Source organism: Hypanus sabinus, chromosome 5, assembly GCF_030144855.1.
Source record: "Hypanus sabinus isolate sHypSab1 chromosome 5, sHypSab1.hap1, whole genome shotgun sequence".
Taxonomy (NCBI): domain Eukaryota; kingdom Metazoa; phylum Chordata; class Chondrichthyes; order Myliobatiformes; family Dasyatidae; genus Hypanus; species Hypanus sabinus.
In genome coordinates this window covers 52,912,429-52,932,131 of record NC_082710.1, presented here as the reverse complement: position 1 = coordinate 52,932,131, position 19,703 = coordinate 52,912,429, and the positions used below count along the sequence as shown (strand labels likewise).

Below are 19,703 nucleotides of genomic sequence, written 5' to 3'. Positions count from 1 at the left end.
AGCAAATTACCATCTTCAACACCCTATACATGGAGTGCCAAGTCCAGCAAACACAGTGAGAAGTTCTGTTAAATAAATTATCGCTCAATATCTCATTCTGCATCACAGTTCTTAGAGGTAACAGAGTACATTTTTAGCTGCATCCAAGTTCTTCAAAAATTTACTGTGTCTTGAGGTGAAAAGAAGCCTACCAGCTGCACTGAATTTACAAGGTAGATTCTTTTGTCAGCAAATAACCAGTGCTTTGCTGTAATGGTCATTGCTACAAATAGCACATTCAAAAGCTATTAGAGAATTAGGATATACTCGGGATTCAATTACCTCAGTTATTATTCAGAAAGACTCATACAGAAAAGGTTTGCACACATCATACTGCATTGACTGGTGCAATAATCTAATGTGGAAGATATGTTTTTCCCTGTTGAGGAACTTGTCGAAAGGAATGTGAAGATAGTCAAATATGTGGATCTTAAGAGTCCTGCTTGTTTGGACCAACATGACTTATTTCTTAATGCCTATTGGAGCCATTGAAGAAATCTATGCAAAAAAATTAGGGAAAACAATTTATCAAAGAAAAAGCATGAAGGAATTGAATTGGGAAAAATTTCGCTGGAGGACGGCCAGGTATATCTGGAACAAAATAATTGGGTCTGCAGTGTATGACCCAGGCATACCCGTGCCAATACTTTGTGCCAATGCGGGAAACAACAAAAATATGCACCAAGTACAGAAAGCTTTCCTGGGCATATGATGAGCCAAAGACATCCTCAAGCCAATCTGATTATAATGGGCTGGATTATTCCTGACCCTACCTAATGCTTGGTCTCTGTCCACATTGCCAACACACTTGCTTCCCTACAGGCATAAAACTAACATCCCTAGTCAAAGGCACTTGAACTTTTTTAGACTATCTCCAGTCAGTTCTATTAAAAATACAAGTAGATTAAAATAATTAAAACATAAAAATATCTAGAACTAGAACATAATGTAAACCATTGAAATTAAATGAAATTAAATGGCTTAGTCATATTTTTAAAAGTATATATATTCAATTGGAGAGATATGGGTATGACTGGTAAGACCAGCATTTATTGCCTGTGCAAAGTTTCCTTTGAAAACTTGCTTGGTGGCAACTGAATGATTTCCTGGGCCATATGAGACAGCATTTATGAGTCAACCTCATGGGCACATTTAGACCAGGTTAGAAGAGTATTTCTTCATCTAAAGGGAATACACATTTTCCACATGTACAGCAACACTTTCCAAATAAATAGTCAGTCCTATTTGCAGGCCGCTCTTCCTGGTATATAGATGTGGGAGGAGAATCTGAATCAACACTACAGGTCAAACTATTCTGATGAAAGGATTTTCAATAGATGCTGTCTGACATGTTGAATATTTACAGTATTTTTGGTTTTTATTGAAATTTCCTCACTTTTCTCTGTCAAGTCCATTAAACATAATGAAGATATCAACATGACAATCCAGAGTGAATTTTGACATCATACGTGTCTACAAAGGGCCCGACAGAAAATCCTGGCAATTCTGGACAATGTTTATTACCCTCTGCATGCCACCTTGGCTGAATAGCGGAGCACTTTTAGTAATAGACTAAAATAATTGCGCTGCTCCAAAGAGTGCTATATGAGGCCATTCTTACCCTCGGCCATTAGGCTCTATAACGAGTCGACCAATAGCCGGGGAAGTGATGACCCTCTCCTGTTAGCCTGTTCGTGGTAACTTATTTTTTATTCTTTCTTACTACTCTTCTAGTACTTTTACTTTTGTATATCTGTGCAACAGTAATGCCACTGTGACACTGTAATTTCCTTTGGGATCAATAAAGTACCTAATTTATTGGGCTAATTTGACCACAAACCATTTCTTCTACATGCAGAAGAATCACTTATTAAATGTACACAATGTACCAGAAATAGTATACCAAAACAGTGCAATCTCCTACACTTACTACATGGCAGACTTTCATATGTATGGCTGGTGACAGTTGCTAACTTATGGTTAGAGTTCTTCAAATAGCAGTCTTCAATGGAGAGGTGTCAAACAAAACGTGAATGCCCACTGACACGTGATTGAACGTTGTGGAGGTGAACATAGAGCAAGGATCAGAATGATCAGAGCTACTGGCCTGCCTTGTCACAAAGCAAATACAGGAAAATACAGAGATGCTTCGTCACCATATCTGTGCATATGGTTGTCTCCTTTGACTGACTTGCCTGCACCTGCACCTAGGTATATTGATTCATTAGCCCTCAATTTCCCTCTTTCACCAAAGACTTAACCCACATAATTTAGACTAAACTATGGCAAAGGCTTTTGTACTATGTTAAATAACCTCTTACAGATTGGACATATGTAAACATATAAATAGATTCAAGTAATTTTTATGTTCTAGGTACCAATTTGCTGGTGTTTTAGTTAATATTAAATCAAGTTAAATAAGGTTGGACAGGCACTCTGAAAGTGACTCAAGAAAGAATCTACTTCAATGTCCTTTGACTAAATTTATACTGCTCTTATGGCCTGCTTTGCTAATGGAGCTTTGTCAAATGTGTGTGCAATGCCAGTTGGTGTGATTCTTGCATGGCCAGTGACATCTGCATGTAGATGTATCACACATGGAAGTGGGCGACTGCCATGATGTTGCAGGCATACTTCTCCTGGGGCTAGTGTGGAGCAAGTGGCAAGAGTTTCCCAGAGGAATCCTACTGCCTGTCATTGCAATCCCATTGTCATTATAGAAATCACCATGGTAACCTGCCTCTAGAACCCTGAAAGGCTGATATATCTGAAGCACACTGCAATTTCTTGTTATTAAATATGATGCAGTCAAGAGATATTTTTATTGAATTACTATATAACTTGAAATGAATAAAAACAGTGGCGTTTGTGGATGAAACTGGTATTTATTTTGCACGACAGTTAGTAAGCTAGGAATTTCTCTGCATGCTCACTTGAACAGATATCCTGAAGCCACTATCAGATAACTGTGCTCTGACATTAGACTTTTTATTAAATTCCATGGGGGAGTGCCTCGGTCAAGAGAATCCCCATGTACTCTAGAGAATCTGTTCAAACATATTGCTCCAAGTTGGACCCTATTTTGGCTGTACTCTATTATATATCTCAACAGAGAGGAACGGCTGCTCTGATCTTTGTAAAATTTTAGTATATTTAGGAGTTTTAAATCATCTTTAAAATAGTGTTATTTGTTATTTTTAATCGTGATGTAAAATAATATCTTGAGAAAGTTAAATGAAAGAAGTAGCTTCTGAAAACTTGCTGTTAGAAAAATGTTGGTGCCCCTACATCTCTTCAAATTCAGCTTTTGCTATAATTATTTAACCAAGTATTGCATTATCCTAATTAGCAGCACGTTACTTTTGGTTTGGTCAGTGCTGAACTTGCTAATCCATGGTGAGTACATAAGGAAGTTAAATTGGTACATGTGAGTCTTATACTTAGTTGTGAAAATCCTGAAGTTTGCATGGATTGGTGACTGCTGCACTTTAATTCGTAGCAAAAAAAGCTCACGGGCTTCCCACAATTAATCTCATTGCATTATCAATGAACAATATTGAAAATAATGTCCTGATTTTTTTGAAATCTTACATCTCTTTCTGTATTCACCAAGAAAATTATAAATAAATGATATTAATTTATGAACTTCAGTTACATTAGCCTTTTAAAATAAATAGTGTATAATTATTTACCACTTACCTGTACACATAGGATATAGGTGAGTGGTATATATGTATAAATTTATTGATAATAAATTTTACTCTGATTTTGTTAGCATCCACCAAAGGTGTGATGATTTATCTTTTCAACATAGTCACAAATGATACACTAATTCATATTTATGTCATGTTATATAACAATTTATATACCAAAGCTGTGAATATTGACTCTGAAAAGAAGACATTCTGACAATAAACTTTGAAGAACATATTTTGCATCAAAAAAGAATATTGACAGATAAGAACATCATAAATATTTGTTGTAAGTGACGTAGTAATAAATCATGGTCTTCCTCCTATTCAAGAATCAAGGGATTCTTTCACTGTGTTTCAGGTAAGCAACAATAATGCTTCACAGATCCCTGGCATCTGCAAGTGACTTGAAAAGTTCTTCCTGGGTTGGTAAACATCATTCCCAGTTAATAAGAAGTGAGGCATCTTCTAAAACTGGCTGATCTACACATTTCTGTGAGACTACTGGGGTTTCTGTCACAGGTTGCTACTACTGGCTGCGAAGCATGTTGCTTATTGTGAGCTGATGACCTCCCGAAAAATTAACATTTCAATGTCTGAGGGAGATTTTACCTTCATTTGGAAACAGAGGCAATTCATAACTTGGGGAGAGAATGTGAAGTATAGTTGTTGTCATTGAAAATGTCACAATAAGACTCCATATCTCAACCCAGTGCAGCAACTTAATATCTTTTTATATATTTAACTCAATATATATTTTTTTACAAACGTTATAGTCATGTATATTGTTACGAACCCCGTAACTGGGTCACTTACCAGCAAAGATAGAGAGGTCTGTTGAAGTCCGATCAACGACAGCTCAGCCCCTGTATCTCTCCAGATCCGTACTGGAACTGGTGTGTCTCCCTCCCTCACAGACATGGTTCCATGTGACAGACAAGTCTCAGACCCTTCTCGTACTCTGTCTACCCAGGGCTCTCTTGTCGATTTACTGATTACCACGGCACATCCGATAGGGATTGCTGCTTTCCCTTTTCCTGTCTCTTTCCTCGGAGCAAAGCACCTAGATGCAATATGCCCGCCCCCCTTTCCACAATTAAAACAGGTCAAGCCCGGAAATCTCTGGCCGTCTGGCCTTTCCCCCTCAACCTTACCACTAGCTCCCGGCGGGACCTCTGCCTCAGCTGGCGGGCTTTCTCGATCGTTCCCATGGTCTCTCTGGGAACTTTTATTTGAGGAAAACTTTGTCTTGTGGTTAGGGCATATTCATCTGCGAACCTAGCAAATTCTGAGATGGACTTATTCGGCTTCTCATTCAAATACATCCAGATATCCTCCGAAACACAACCTTTAAATTCCTCAATCAGAATTAACTCCCAGAGATGCCAATAATCCTCTTCCACTGTCTCTGCTGTGCACCAACGGTCCAAGAGCACCCCCTTCTCATAGGCAAACTCAGTATACGTCTGATTCCCCCCCCTTCTTTAAAGTTCTGAACTTTTGTCTTTACGCTTCCAGTACTAGCTCATAACTCCGGAGAATGGCCGCTTTACTTAGTCATAACTCTCCTCTTCCTCCTCCATGGACAACGCTGTATATGCTTGTCGTGCCTTCCCTTTTAACACACTTTGTAACAATGCCACCCACTGACCTCTGGGCCACTTCTGATTCACTGCCACCTTTTCAAAAAGCAAGAAATAACTATCAAACGGAGGTACTAACCTCAACTCCCGACTGACATTAAACCGCTCCTCTCGGTCTGACCCTTGATCTCTTTGCCCTTGCCTTAACTTCTCCATCTCCAAGTCATGTTTCCTTTGTTTCTCTGCCTCCCCACTCTCTCTCTCTTTCTCAGCTGCTTCCAGCTGTTTTAACCGAATTTTGTGCTCTCTTTGTTTCTCAGCTCTTTCCGGCTCGTGTTTCACCTCTAACTCCTTTAGCCGGAGCACATGCTCCCTTTCTTTCTCGGCTCTTTCCTTCTCCTTCTCAGATGCTTCCAGCTGCTTTACCTTAATTGCATGTTCCAACCTTAATTTCTCCAACTCTAACTGAGCCATCCCACTAGCTGGCACCTTTTCAGGGATATTTTCCAACACCTCAGCTGCAAACACATTCTTCCCAATGTAATACTGAGTTATTGCCCTTCACACCTCCCGCTTTTTCATTGACAACCTCACCTCTGCGAGGTTTAACTCCTTCGCCAAATTTATCAAGTCTGATTTGGTGGCCGCCTCTATCGCCTCCAGAGTTGGGTTTTCTATAAATTCACCCACGTCCATCTTTGCTGGTTTCCCGTCTGGCTACCTGCATAACCAGATCCAAGTTTGGACTTACAAGCCCGATTCACTGGCCTCCCAATTTGGTGTCAAATCTCGAGACGAGAACCCCAAGTTGTTACGAACCCCGTAACTGGGTCACTTACCAGCAAAGATAGAGAGGTCTGTTGAAGTCTGATGGTACTATTTTGAACAGTATTTATTGATAAAGATACACAAAAATAATATCAATGCAAACATACAGATAATATACGTCATCAATACTAAACCTAAAAGCGCGGGTATAATAATAATCAATAAGAAATAGCTCTGTCGTTGTCTAGGGGATAATGTATTGTCCGATGGAAATATAAAAGTCACCGTTAGTTCGTTCAAGCTACAGCATTTTGGTTTGAGAGAAAAACGGGTTTAAAACTTGCCCAGTCCTTTTATGATGTTAATCCTTCAAGTCGTTGGGAGTTGGTTTCCCCGTTGTTAGGTAAAAGCCATTTTTCCGTGGTAAAGGGCACCGGTTCCGGGGCAAATGGAACCGAACGCACGTGGCCTCACCACCGGCTTCCGCTATTACGGGATCGCTAGCGTTTCTTCTGGTGCGTCTGAGGGGTTGTTCCCACAGACCCTCTTTTATCCTGACTCACAGGGTCTCAGATGTCAATCAGGTTGGGGGTGATTCAATCCCTTCCTCAACCAGCCCACTTTGCCTGAGGGCTTCCACGTAGCACAGTATTGTAATACACAAGTTTTGTCTCCAAGGGACAATGGCCATTTTCCGTAGCTTTAACAAGACATTCAGCATGTCTCTCTCTCATTTCCTGGGTCTCCTGACCCAAATCAATAGTGATCTTGCGATTCTCACAAAGGAGGGGGCTACCCCGCACCCTTCGGCCCCTCAGAGCTATGGTACATTCATAACATAGATAACTATATAAAATGTAAATGCTACAAAATTATATACAGAATTATTAATTATGTTAAGGTATAGGACTGTAGTGAGCAGATTGAAACAAATTAAATATTTCAGTTCTTGGCACAATATTTGCTACTTAATTGTTTAAATGGTTAAATGTGCATCAGAAAAGAAGTTTTAAGAAGCTATTTCAGGCAGCAATAATTAATGTAATAGCCTGGAATCCTTACAGAAACACAACATGCACTTTCCAGCTATGAGAAGGCAGAAGACTCCCATGCAGTTTCATAAATTAAGGTTTGGGTGTATTGTAGGGAACTACGCCCCGGATGTTTTCAACAGGACTATTTTTACCAATAATTCAAAATTGCATTTCTTGTATTACTTTAATGCCAAGCAATATAATCATTCATTTGTACAATTCATCTGATAAAACAAATGTTTAATATGCTTGGTATTAAAATAATTCATAAATTCATTTCAAAGCTAACCTTTTTTTTGGTTTTGTATTTCTTTGAATGATTTTTAGTTTCTTTCAATGTTGTTTTCTCCCTTTTTCATGAAGGAACAGGTTCTTATTGAAATATAATCTACTATTTCATTTCCACGTACTCTGAATGATCAGTATTCTTAAGCAGGCATCCAACACTAGATCTTGTTAGGTTATTTGAATGATGGAAGAATTAGAATTGAAGTTGATTATTTTTCAATCTTTCACATGCATACAACTCTCTGAAATATGATTGATTAAACTTGTGTATCTGCAGGGGGAAATGGAGTCTACTTCTGATGTAAGAAACTGTTTTTGTAAGAGTCATCCCTCTTGTGGAGAATTTATTCTGTGATGGAAACAAATGCAGGGAAAGAAGTTTCTTCGCTGTGAGTTTTAAGAGAAAAGATGTAAGGAAGAAATGTTTGTTCTACTGGCATTTTTTTCTCCAGATGGATTAGACAAAGATCAAAACAAACAAATGAATAGTACATGCACAGCTTGAACTTTGGAGTTTTCTTTTGATGTGTTCAGAAGGTGAAAGGATGGGTCTGTTTTTTTTTCGCTTTCACAGGGCTTCAGGCTTTGCAGCTCAAGATAAACAACCCTAATCCAATTTGCTTCTCTACACTAAAACAAACATACATCCGAAGATTCTTAGTAGAAATATTCATAAAACCAAATGTAAATATCTTTCGGCTTTACCTAAGTCAGGCAATCTGTCTGTTGTCCTTAAATGGTGCATTAGGTAAGTATTTTGCTTTTTTTTCTCCGATAGACTTTTTCTATATTTTCACATCCTTTGCAATTTTAGCACTACATTTATTCTTTTCCACTGTTCAGCTTTTACTTTATCTAACAGACTCATACTGAACAGTTTTGGTATAGCTCCAAAATCACTTTTAAATCAATCTAATATGTAGCCACAATGCAGTTCAGCTCCAAATTCTCAAACAATCATGACCAGTAGTGAGGTGAGAGTTCAGTTAATCATGTTTCACTCACCATTGGATTCAATCTTATGTTGACTCAGTCATATGTTAATTGGAGTTATCTACCGTTTGCCTAAGTTTGGCCTTTTGACCACATGGAGTCATAAATCCACAGCGGGATTCTCATTTGGCTAAAGAACTCCAGAGACTCTACAGCTGTGTATATCCATTTTCATGACATGATTTCAGAGTTCCAGGATCCAGACCGACTGTTATATTGTTCCAGCACTGCAAGGCAGTTTAAAAACCTCTCTACATCCTCTGACCTATGATACATTTTCTGACGAAACAAAACGCTGGAAATATACCAATATCTTTAATTGCTTGACCACCCAGAAACAATGAGCAACTGGAATGATGCATCATATAATAACTTGGAAATGCATTCCCCAGTTCTCCTTTTATTGGTCCCTGAGTTCACAGTGATTGAAAAATATGCAGGTCGGGGAAATACCTACTGTAGTCATAACTTTTGTTTGAGTTAAACTAGCATTATTAGATGTCATTTTAACTTCCTTGTGCATGCAAAAGTTAGAAGTCAGAAACCAAAACATGGAATGGATGAAAATGACAGTAGATCCATCAAAAACTGTAAAGAGTAAAGAAAGCAACATTTGCCAATTATTGATGAATAGTAATGCCTGAAATGTTGATCTATATTTCCTGTTTCCAGCAAGTTGCATTTTAATTTCAGTTTCACTGCATCTTTTCAGCAGCGGTTTGAATCAGACTTCTGAGACAGACGTTCTACAGCACTTTTGAAGTATGTAATCTTAAAAACTTTCACTGATCATTGTTTAGATTGAGATTAGTCTACAGCTGTTTTACATTATACTATAACCAGCAGGAGACCAGTCAGATCTGCAGTTGATCTCCCTACTCTGCCTACCGTGATATTTTACGAATAAGTGTTTGCTCACCTGGGTAAAATGTTGCCTGCAGTTTTAGCATGACAGTTACTTAATCCTTTTCTCATTCCAGCTGGGAGAAGGTGATTGTCTGAAGAGAATTATTATTATTGTATAATAAATTGTATGGAAGATAAAGTTTGTGTAATCCTTCTCAGGTTCATTAATCCTTCAGAAATCAGATGGCAGAGAGGAACAATTCTTAACTTGTTGAATGTCTGTCTGTACTGTTGTGACCCCACTCAACTAGCCTGTCTATTTCACTCCCCTATGTCTTGTCACCATCTGAGAATTTTACCAATAACAATGATGTCATCTGCAAATTTATAAAGGTATTTGAGCTGTTCAGCTCAAATAAGAAGTTCAGGATAGAGAATAAAACAAAGGAATTACTACACCTGGAAGATGATGATGAGTCTATGGAATTCTCTACCCATGGAGGCTCTGAAAGCTCAGTCGCTGTATGTTTTCAAGGCACAGATTGGTAGATTTTTAGATATTAAAGGAATCAAGGGATATGGGATTGGTGCAGGAAGGTAGATTTGATGTAAATGATTAGTTATGATCTCAATAAATTGAATAACAGGCATGAGGCCTGGTCTGGCTTCTGTTCTTCATTTTCTTATGTGGAATGGATCACAGACCGAAAGTGAATTGTTCCACTGTACCTCTGAGGGTTAGAAATGCCAAGCTCCATCGTGGATTGGAAGAATCCCGACTAATCATACCCGGAGTTCAGCTTGTTTCTTTTCTTATGGTTCAGCATCAGAAGTTTGGGGTTATTGTCACTGTTTTGTCAACTAAAACAATAACCGGCAATTGTATAACATTTGTATGACAAATTACAAATAAACATAATAATAAGGCAGATTGTACGTCCTTGGCAGCTGTGTGTAAAATATCCGCCAGCTGTGGCCTTTCTGTGGTTTGTCACGTTCATAGCATTTGTGTCCACACACAGAATAATGGTTCTTTTGGACATGTTGGTAGTCAGATGTTGGAGTTTCTGGGCTCTGAGTCCACTGAATCAGAATACTTCTGTATCATCCTGACCAGACAGCCAAAATACATTAAGAAGAACATCTTCTCTCTTGTTCAAATATTATTGAATGAACATTTTACAATTAGTAAAAAAAAATGAGAAGTAGAAAAATTTGCTTTTATTTGGTTATTAATTTAGTCTCAATATTGTGTAAATTTAACTTTATTTCTGGAAAAAAAAAGATGTGTGTTTTTCCCCACTGAGCAGATTATCCAGGACCTGGTGCAGAAACAGTACCAATGGTTCAAGCCAGGCTGAAGGCAGTAAGATTATACTCAACCTCAGCTCATGTTCCATTATCTTCTGGTCCAGGATCCGAATTGGGAGTATCACCCGGCCCTCCAGGGTGTGACACAGGGCAAAGAACTTGTCCGGGTGGTTGTCCTGTTCCAGAGATATAGAGGTACTTCTGCTATTGTTGACCATGGCATGTCTTTGTGATTTGGAGGTGTCCAGTTAAAAGCTACATAGATCAAACTTGTTTTTGTTTCTAACTTCCAGTATGAAAATCAAGAAACCGTTGATGCAAGAAATCAGAAATAAAAAGTGAAAATGGTGGAAAAACTCAGCAGATTTGACAGCATTATGGAAAGAGAAGCAGTTTGGGTCTGTAACACTTGGCCAGAACTCAGAAAAAAGAGAAAATGGTCAGAGGTGGCCATTCAGTTTTGTGCTGCAGCATTAAGAGTTGAACCAATGTCAACAATATGAAAATATTGGTGAAAAAGATAGCAAAACATGTTGAGAGCAAAGTAGCTCTAGTTGTATCAGCTGTGAACTTGATTTTATAATGTAATGAGCAAGTAACTCAATGATACATTTACATCAATATATCTTCATAATTTTTTTAGAAAAGCTTCTTACTTTTACAAGGAGAATCTTATCTATACATACAATATACAGCACTTAGAACCCAAAAAATTCAAAACAAATGCACAACACAGAAAAAACATTTGAAACAATAGCATTAGGTGATACCACCTTCATTTGATGAGTACTTAGCTGCATATTTAGAAGTTTCTGTACATTAGATACAGTAATATACAATTCTTTAAGATTGTCATAGCCATGGGGAGGTAGTGGGGATATGCTCCCAATACCTATTAAATGCTCTTAATGATGTGTGCCTCAAATAGCCTCTAACAACCAAGCCCAGCTCCTGGCTTTCATGTATGGCTCAGCTAATATGCCTGGCGGAACCGTTTCTACTGACAGGAGAAGGGACAAACGCAGGTTACTGGCGCCTTAAAACCAGTTGCTTTGGGCAGATGGGGCTTCTTAGCCATGGTTGACAGCTTATCTAGGAGGAGGGAAACTCAAACCTCGGCTGCCTAGCAGCTACCCACTCATGGTGAGGGATTCAGGAGTAAGCCCTGAGGAAATATCCAGAGCCAGAGTCCCTAAGGCAGCCTTACATTGAATGCAACGTTGCTGGTGCAAAACTGTATCGGTCTCTGCCACTCCTTTGGATTCATCAGCTGTGTGGAGAGGAGTAGCCTACCACATGGGCAGCAGCTTGCTCTCCATCTCATACTGCCCTGGTTTTATATACTGGCTTGCATAGACGGCTAGGATGCAACATCCTGGTCGACCCTGATCAACAGAGGACCTACAGCATACAATCAGTGAGGAACGATGGCAGCCTGCAACGTTGCCTCCATTTTTAGTCAAAGTCTACAGACATATTTTGAAATACAGATATACTTATCTTTTTTTTAAAATCAGAACTGCATTGCTTTGATGAATCATTACAGTCAGCTCTGACTAGCTCAGCTTTTAGAGGGTGATGGTTCTGTACAAGTTATTGATGAGAACAGAAAAGGCACAATTTCCAAGATAGTAGGGAATGAGGATTGACTGTTTAGCAGTAGGGGATTTGCTGGGATGCTTAAGATCAACATATATGCTTATAGTCATTTATGTAAAGTTCTTCATTGATTCATACTTGATATTCCCTCCTTGGAACAAAGAATGTAATAAAGCTGGTTCCATAAATACTGAAATAGCATTAAGAACCAAAAGTGGAAATTAATGCTATTCTGTATGTATTGCATCTTAAACACGTTTAATAAGAGGGTCTCAGCAAGAAATGTTGGGACCCACTTATTAAATTGTTTTAAGAATGGAGGTATCAAGTTGTGTAACTCATTATTGACAACTGACTACTAAAAGATCTGATTAATTCAAAGCAAATGTTACACTTATAAAACAGAGTTACATAAATGGAAGTAATAACATTGAGGATTTGTCAAAATGACATGACAATGAAACATAATAAATCAAATACAGAGCAGCAGAGTGAATATGGAACACTGGACATTAAGCTAGAGCAAGGGTTCCTAACCTCTTACTTAATAGTACTGGTCCATGGCATAAAAAGTTTGGGAACCCCTGAGCTCGAGGATGAAACAGCAGCTTATGTAAACATTGAGACACTCATGTAGTCATGAGTTTGGAAAGAATAAAGCATCTGGATAAGAACGTATGTATTAATAGGAGGAGTAATTGCACCATATTTGCAAGCTGGATTAACTAACAACAGTTCAAGGAATCTTGGCAGTTTTGTCTTTTCATGGAGTAAATTATATCAATGCCCAACCGTGGACTATTTACTTCATTAAAAGTGTTTCATTTTGAAGCAGATATTGATTGCAGTTTTCATATTTCTCACATGTTCTTCTTGATGGCTGTTTAGAGCTCAATAAGTTACCCTTAAAAACTCAATCCTGAGCTCTCATTGACAAATTCCATCAGCTGTTCTGTGACAGTGATGATTCATTTCTCCTAAAGCTTGATCTTTTAAAAGATTCCCTGAGAGTAGAAAAAAATATGTTACCAATAATGACTGAAGAAAGCATTACAATACAATATATTGTCAGGTCAGATACTCTTATGCATGAAATAATGTTCATTAGTCATTCAAACAATTTTTCTCATTCCTTTCTTGAATGCGCAGTTTCAGCCTGATGTACATTATTCAGGCAGGTTCCACCCTTTGGTAATGTACCCCTATTTTTCATGTTTAGATCCAAGCACTAGGTGTTGACAGGCAAAGAGATTTAAAGATTCACTACCCACTGAGTGAAGAAATTTCAACGCATTTCAGTTTTAAATGACATCCTTTTAGCTTGTAACTATGTTCTCTTGTTTGTGACTTTCTCACTTATGAAAACATCTCTACATCCATTCTCTCAAGCCCTTTAGGATCTTACCTATTTGAAAAGGGTCACCCTTCATGCTTCTAAATTCCAAAGGATAGACTCAAATGAATTGTGCTGACTTCTCCCACTGCCTCCATTGGTAATGAGAATGTTAATGTCATAAACCATGATGAATATCATACCAATATGTTCTTGAAACATTTATGGATAACACATGGGCTAAGTCTTCTGGTGTTTCAGTGCTGACTATGAAAAGGCAGCTTGCTCTAAAGTTGAGGCTGATATTAATTTTGGCAACTAGCATATAGATCTTTTACGGTTTCAGCTTGTTTTTGGTTGTATCATGGCAAACTCCTTACCTCCTTCAAGTAAGCAGACAGTGCCAAATTTAACCAGGAGTCACTGAGAAGGCTTTAAACTATTCAAACAAGAATTGTGTTCAAATGCATGTTAATTAGATTGTCTGAAGTTTTGGAGGGAAATTAATGATAGGTTTGGAGCACTCACCTGAGGGAATCAAAGTTAAAAGTTCAAAATCAGTTTTATAATCAAAGTACATATATGTCAGCATACACAACCCTGAGATTCATTTTCCTGTGCACATACTCAGCAAATCTATAGAATAGTAACTATAACAGGGTCAATGAAAGATTCACCAGACTGCAGAGGCCAACAAACTGTGCAAATGCAAATATAAATAAATGATAATAAGTAATGAGAACACGAGATAATGAGATAAAGAGACTTAAAGTGCGAAACATCTCAATGAAGGGGCAAGTGAGTGTAGTTAGATCTGAAGATCATTGAGTTGATTAAAAAGTTTACTGTTTAGAGGAAAGTTAATTGCAGTGAAAGTGCTTCAAAAGAGGAACTTCGGAACAATTTTCTGCAGGCCACAGAAAGTCCACAATGATCACCAACACCCGATAATAAACACGGCCCCAGCTAACTAGCTTGGGAGTAAAAGTTAATTCTACTCTTGGAGCCAAGGGTTTAGCTGAGGCTCTTTGCCTTCACCTTCACCACAAGAAGGATATGTTTCTGCGGTCTCAGCAAAGGAAGATGTGGTTGAAATTTTGGACTTGTGAACAATTGGTAAGAGAGTAGTTGCTTATAATTTGAATAAATCACTAGTGCAGATGGAATGCATGCTAGTTACTGCAGGAAACGGAGGAAAATGCAGAAGTCCTGACCACAATCTTATAAATATGCACAGATTCACAGGTAATGCTTTCAGTTTAGCATTGGTAATAATAAAAGTTCTTGAAATATTAAATTGGGGACTGAGATTGCAGCCCCTTGCTGTGGATGAATTAGAGAAGGCAAGAATGCATTTATTTTATTTCGAGATACAATACAATAACAGGCCCCTAAGGTCCAATGAATCTGTGCCACCCAAGTACACGCAAGTGATCAATTAACCTACTAAACTAGATGCCTTTGGAATGCAGGGGAAGCCAGAGCACCCGGAGGAGACCTACACGGTCACGGGAAGAATGTACAAACTCCTTCCAGTTAGTGACAGGAATTGAACCCAGATCGCTGGCTCTGTAAAGCTTTACACTAACCGTTACACTACCATGCCACCTCCTCTACACGAAAAGCAAATTGTGTCTAATTTGATCTTTTTTTTGATTAAATCTCAGAACCAATGCTTGAACCTCAGTTGATGTCAATCTGTAGCAACGTGCATAGAAAAATAATTAATTTTAAAGTTTGCATTTGAAATGTGAAATATATAGTGGAGATTCCCAGAGGTTACTATTAGTAACATCTTTAAATCACTTATGGCCTAAACACACAAATCATTATTTCTAACTTTGAAAATGATCAACAAGCTGGAGGTGAATAGTGGTAAACATCAAGGAAATACGGACATGCTGATCGACTGAGTGGATTGATGAAAATTAATGCAGAAGGTTGTGAAGAGTTACATTTTGATAGGAAGAATCAGAAATGATAACACAAATCAGAAGGCATGATTCTTAAAAGCAATATAAGAGATCTGGGCATATATTCATCAAAAGTGTCAGGATAAGTTGAAAATTTCAATGGAAAATCAAATAGGATCATGTGTATAGACAACAAGAGCCAGGAAGTCAACATGAACTTTTACAAAACAATAGTTCAACCATAAGTGGATTGTTATTTTAAGTTCTGCCTGTCATACTTTAGAAAAGTTATCAGAGAGATTTACCAAATTGATTGCAGGAATGAAGGACATTGTACATTAGTGGTCACCAACCTTTTTAAGCCCAAGATCCCCTACCTCGGCCTTAGTGCAAGGCGAGACCGACCCCAGATCGATTAGTTACACGCATGCGCACCGGGGCAGAAAAGACCAGAAGTAAAACCCCACAACCCGGAAGTAGAAATAATGTATGAACACCAGGGGTACCCACTCTTTTTTTGCACTGCACAGACTGGTTCAATATTGACAATATTCTTGCGGATGGGGGGGGGTGGTGTTAAACACGACTGGAATACAGCGATACTTGAAGCAGTTTCCTTATGTCCAGTCTATTCCACAATTTAGTTTTCGTGGCTCTCGGCACTTAGCTTCTGTCCCGCTTGCTCACGTTCTTTCCACTGAAAGAACTCAGTGGGTTTGTCTTTAAGTGCAGGGTGCTTGGACTCAAGGTACCGAAGCAATTTTGAGGGCTTCATTGCCTCATTAGACAGCCTCTGGGCCCGAACTCCAGCCTCCCGCCCGCCTGCCGCCTTGGCCAGGTGCAGCTAGTCTTGGGTCGGGTGAGAGGACAAGGTCAGGGCCGGAGGTCCTTGTACCGAGGCTGCGGCAATCGCTGTCCGGAGGGAGCGAGCAACCGAGTGAGGAGTGCGACAGGGCGCGCGCCGGCCCCCCTTGTAGGATCTATCAGCGGACAAGGGTTTGTTTCAGTGGATCGCAGCAAGGTAGCTGCTCTAATACTTACGAAACACTGAGCCCGAATTTGGTCGGCTGCAAATATTTTAACACCGGATTCCCCACGAACATTCAGTGTGTTAAACAGGTTTAGAGGCAGCGCTCCAGGTCAGTAGTGACGGCACTTCCTGCTGGCCGCCAGAGGCCAACCAGTAATCCCTGGCGTGAGGGTGTCACTGCGTTTAGGCCACTGATGACCTCATGTGGGTTCCAGTTCAACAGTGGGTGTGACAGGAACGAGGAAAGGTGCAGCTGACTCATATTGTTTCCTCGGGCCCGGTGGCTGGGGACCACTGAAGTACACTGTGTAGTGCGGGGGAACTACACGCACTTGGTAGAAAGGACGGAACTAAAACCCCGCAACCTGGAAACAATCTCTCAACAGTATTTGTGTATTTTTTTAAAAAAAAATTTCGGGATCTACTGGGAAAGTCTCAAAGATCGACCAGTCAATTGCGATTGATGGGTTGGCGACCACTATTGTACATAAACTTGAGAAGCTGAGGTTAATCTTGGAACAGTATAATTTGTGGGAGGACCTGATAAAGTTAATTAAAATCATAAAGAAACAATAAATAAGAAAGAATGTGTTCCTGTGGCGGACAATTAAAGAACTGGGGATATTGAATGAAGATGACCGTCAAAAGAACCACAAGTTGCATAAAATAAAACATTTTTACACAGTTTGTGATTAGAATCTGTGACACTGGAGATAGATTCTATTTCAGAGCTTCAAGGATGATGGATAACTATCTAAAAAGAGAGAACATGTAAGGCTATAGAGAGAGGTGTTTGCTTATTTGTACTAATATGCAGCTATGCATTCACACTGACTGAATGGTTCCTTGCACATGGTTAACATTCTATATTATTCAATGACTTTTCAAAAAGTATGGGTGTCCTAAGGATTTTGGATCAAACTGAAAGTCTTCTCAATTTTCTATATGGACCAAACTGCTGATTAGGAAAAGGCAAAAGGTGGAGGTGCATATTTCATGATAAACTCTTGGTGGTTTTCCGGTGCAGTTGTTATGTTGAACTCATGTTTCCACAGACTTGAACACCTAGTGGTCAATCACTGCCCGTTATATTTACCTAGGGAGTTGCCCTCCATAACCCTGACCACAGTTTACATATCACCAGTTGCCGACTATAATCAAGCACTTGAGAAACTGCATGATGCTGCCTCTTAATAAGAAACAGTCCATCTTGATGCATATGCATTTCAAGCCATAATCAGGGACTTCAGCTAGGGTTGTTTGAAGAAATCCCTGCCCAATTACCATCGGCCTATGATCTGCAACACCAGAGGTCCCAACACACTAGACCACAGTTACACTAAGACAAGGAATGCCTACCGTTCCACGCTCAGACCACATTTCGGTAAATCGGATCACTCGGCTGTCCTTCTCCTACCCGCGTATAGGCAGATGCTGAAGAGCAAAGCTCCAGAGATTAGGCCAACAAAGAGGTGGCCATGGAAGTCAGGGGAGTGGCTAAGGGATTGCCTGGAGTTAGTTGGACTGGACCATACTCAAGGACTCATCTGAGAATCTGATGGTTGTCACAGACTTTATTAAAACAGCTAGAGATAAGTGTGACCCCACAAAATCATTCAGAGTCATCTCCAATCGGACACCCTGGATAAGCCATGAAATTCGCAATCTGCTGAGAGCCAATCAGAGCCATTCATGTCAGGTGACCAAGAAGGTTACAAAAAGTCCAGGTACAATCTCCGGAAAGCCATCTCACAGGTAAAGGGGCAATTCTGGACTAAATTTGAATCAATGAAGGATGCTCGACTTTTGAGACGGAGCTTAAATATTTATAAAGTTAAATCAGGCAACATTGGCGAGAGCAGGGCTTCACTTCCAGATGAGCTCAATACCATTAATGCTCACTTTGACCAGCAAAACATGGAGGAATCATCATGAACTCCACAGCCCCCAAAGATCCCATGATTTCAGTTCCAGAGGCTGAATTTCAAGCTGCCTTCAGGAGGGTGAACCTACAAAAAACATATAGGCCCGTCTGGGTACCTGGCCAAGTACGAAAGACCTGTGGCTGATCAACTCTTTAACCTGTCACTTCAGCAGTCTGAGGTACCCACTTGCTTCAAGCAGGCTTTAATTATACTGGTGCCTGAGATGAACGTGGCAACCTACCTCAATGATTATTGTCCAGTAGCCCTTACATCCACATTGATGAAGTGCTTTGAGAGGTTGGTGATGACACATTTTGAATTGAATTGAATTGACTTTATTATTTACATCCTTCATATACACGAGGAGTAAAAATCTTGATGTTACATCTGTCTCAATGTGCAAAGTGCAATTTATAGTAATTTATAAAACAAACGTTTGTAAATAGTATGTACAACAGGACAGTCAATATAACATAGAAATACAGTTGTATCAACATGAAATAATTAGTCTGATGGCCTAGTGGAAGAAGCTGTCCTGGAGCCTGTTGGTTCGGGCTTTTATGCTTCTGTACCATTTCCCAGATGGTAGCAGCTGGAACAGTTTGTGGTTGGGGTGACTCGGGTCCTCAATGATCCTTCAGGCCCTTTTTACACACATATCAACTCGTGCCCGAGAAGCGACATAGATCAATTCCAGTTTGCCTACCCGAGTAACAGGTCAGCAACAGATGCCTTATTATTGGCTCTTCACTCAACCCTGGAACATCAGTTCAGCAAAGGTGCATACATCAGGATACTCTTTATTGACTACAGCTTAATGTTCAACACTATCATCCCCTCAAAACTAATCAATAAGCTTCAAGACCATGACCTCAATGCCTCCTTGTTCAATTGGATGCTCCATTTCCTCACTTGAAGACCATAGTCTATTTGGATTGGCAACAACATTTCCCCTACGATCTCCATCGGCACAGGTGCACCACAAGGCTGTGCGTTTTGCCCCCTGCTCTACTCGCTCTACTTTTATGACTGTGTAGCTAAGCACAGCTCCAATATCATGCCGAACTTTGCTGATGACACTACTGTCGAAAGCCAAACCAAAGGTGGTGATGAATCAGCATACAGGAGGGAGATTGAAAATCTGCCTGAGTGGTGCCACAACAACAACCTCTCACTCAATGTCAGCAAGACCAAGGAGCTGATTATTGACTTCAGGAGGAGGAAACCAGAGGTCCATGAGCCAGTTCTCACCAGGGGATCAGAGGTGGAGAGGGTCAGCATCTTTAAATTCTTCAGTGTTATTATTTTGGACAACTTGACCACGCAAGTGGAATTACGAAGAAAGCATG

General features: G+C 39.6%; 1 protein-coding gene across 4 annotated transcripts in view; it reads right to left on the bottom strand.

Annotated features, from left to right (window-relative positions):
• Positions 1-10,455: 10,455 nt before the first annotated feature.
• Positions 10,456-19,703, bottom strand: part of dock8 (dedicator of cytokinesis 8) — a 259,562-nt gene continuing 250,314 nt past the window's right edge. For all 4 annotated transcript variants that reach the window (XM_059969949.1, XM_059969950.1, XM_059969951.1 and 1 more), the window contains one exon: positions 10,456-13,157. In XM_059969949.1, the coding sequence (XP_059825932.1) occupies positions 13,097-13,157 (61 nt within the window). In that variant the 3' untranslated portion in view covers positions 10,456-13,096. The remainder of the gene's footprint in view (positions 13,158-19,703) is intronic.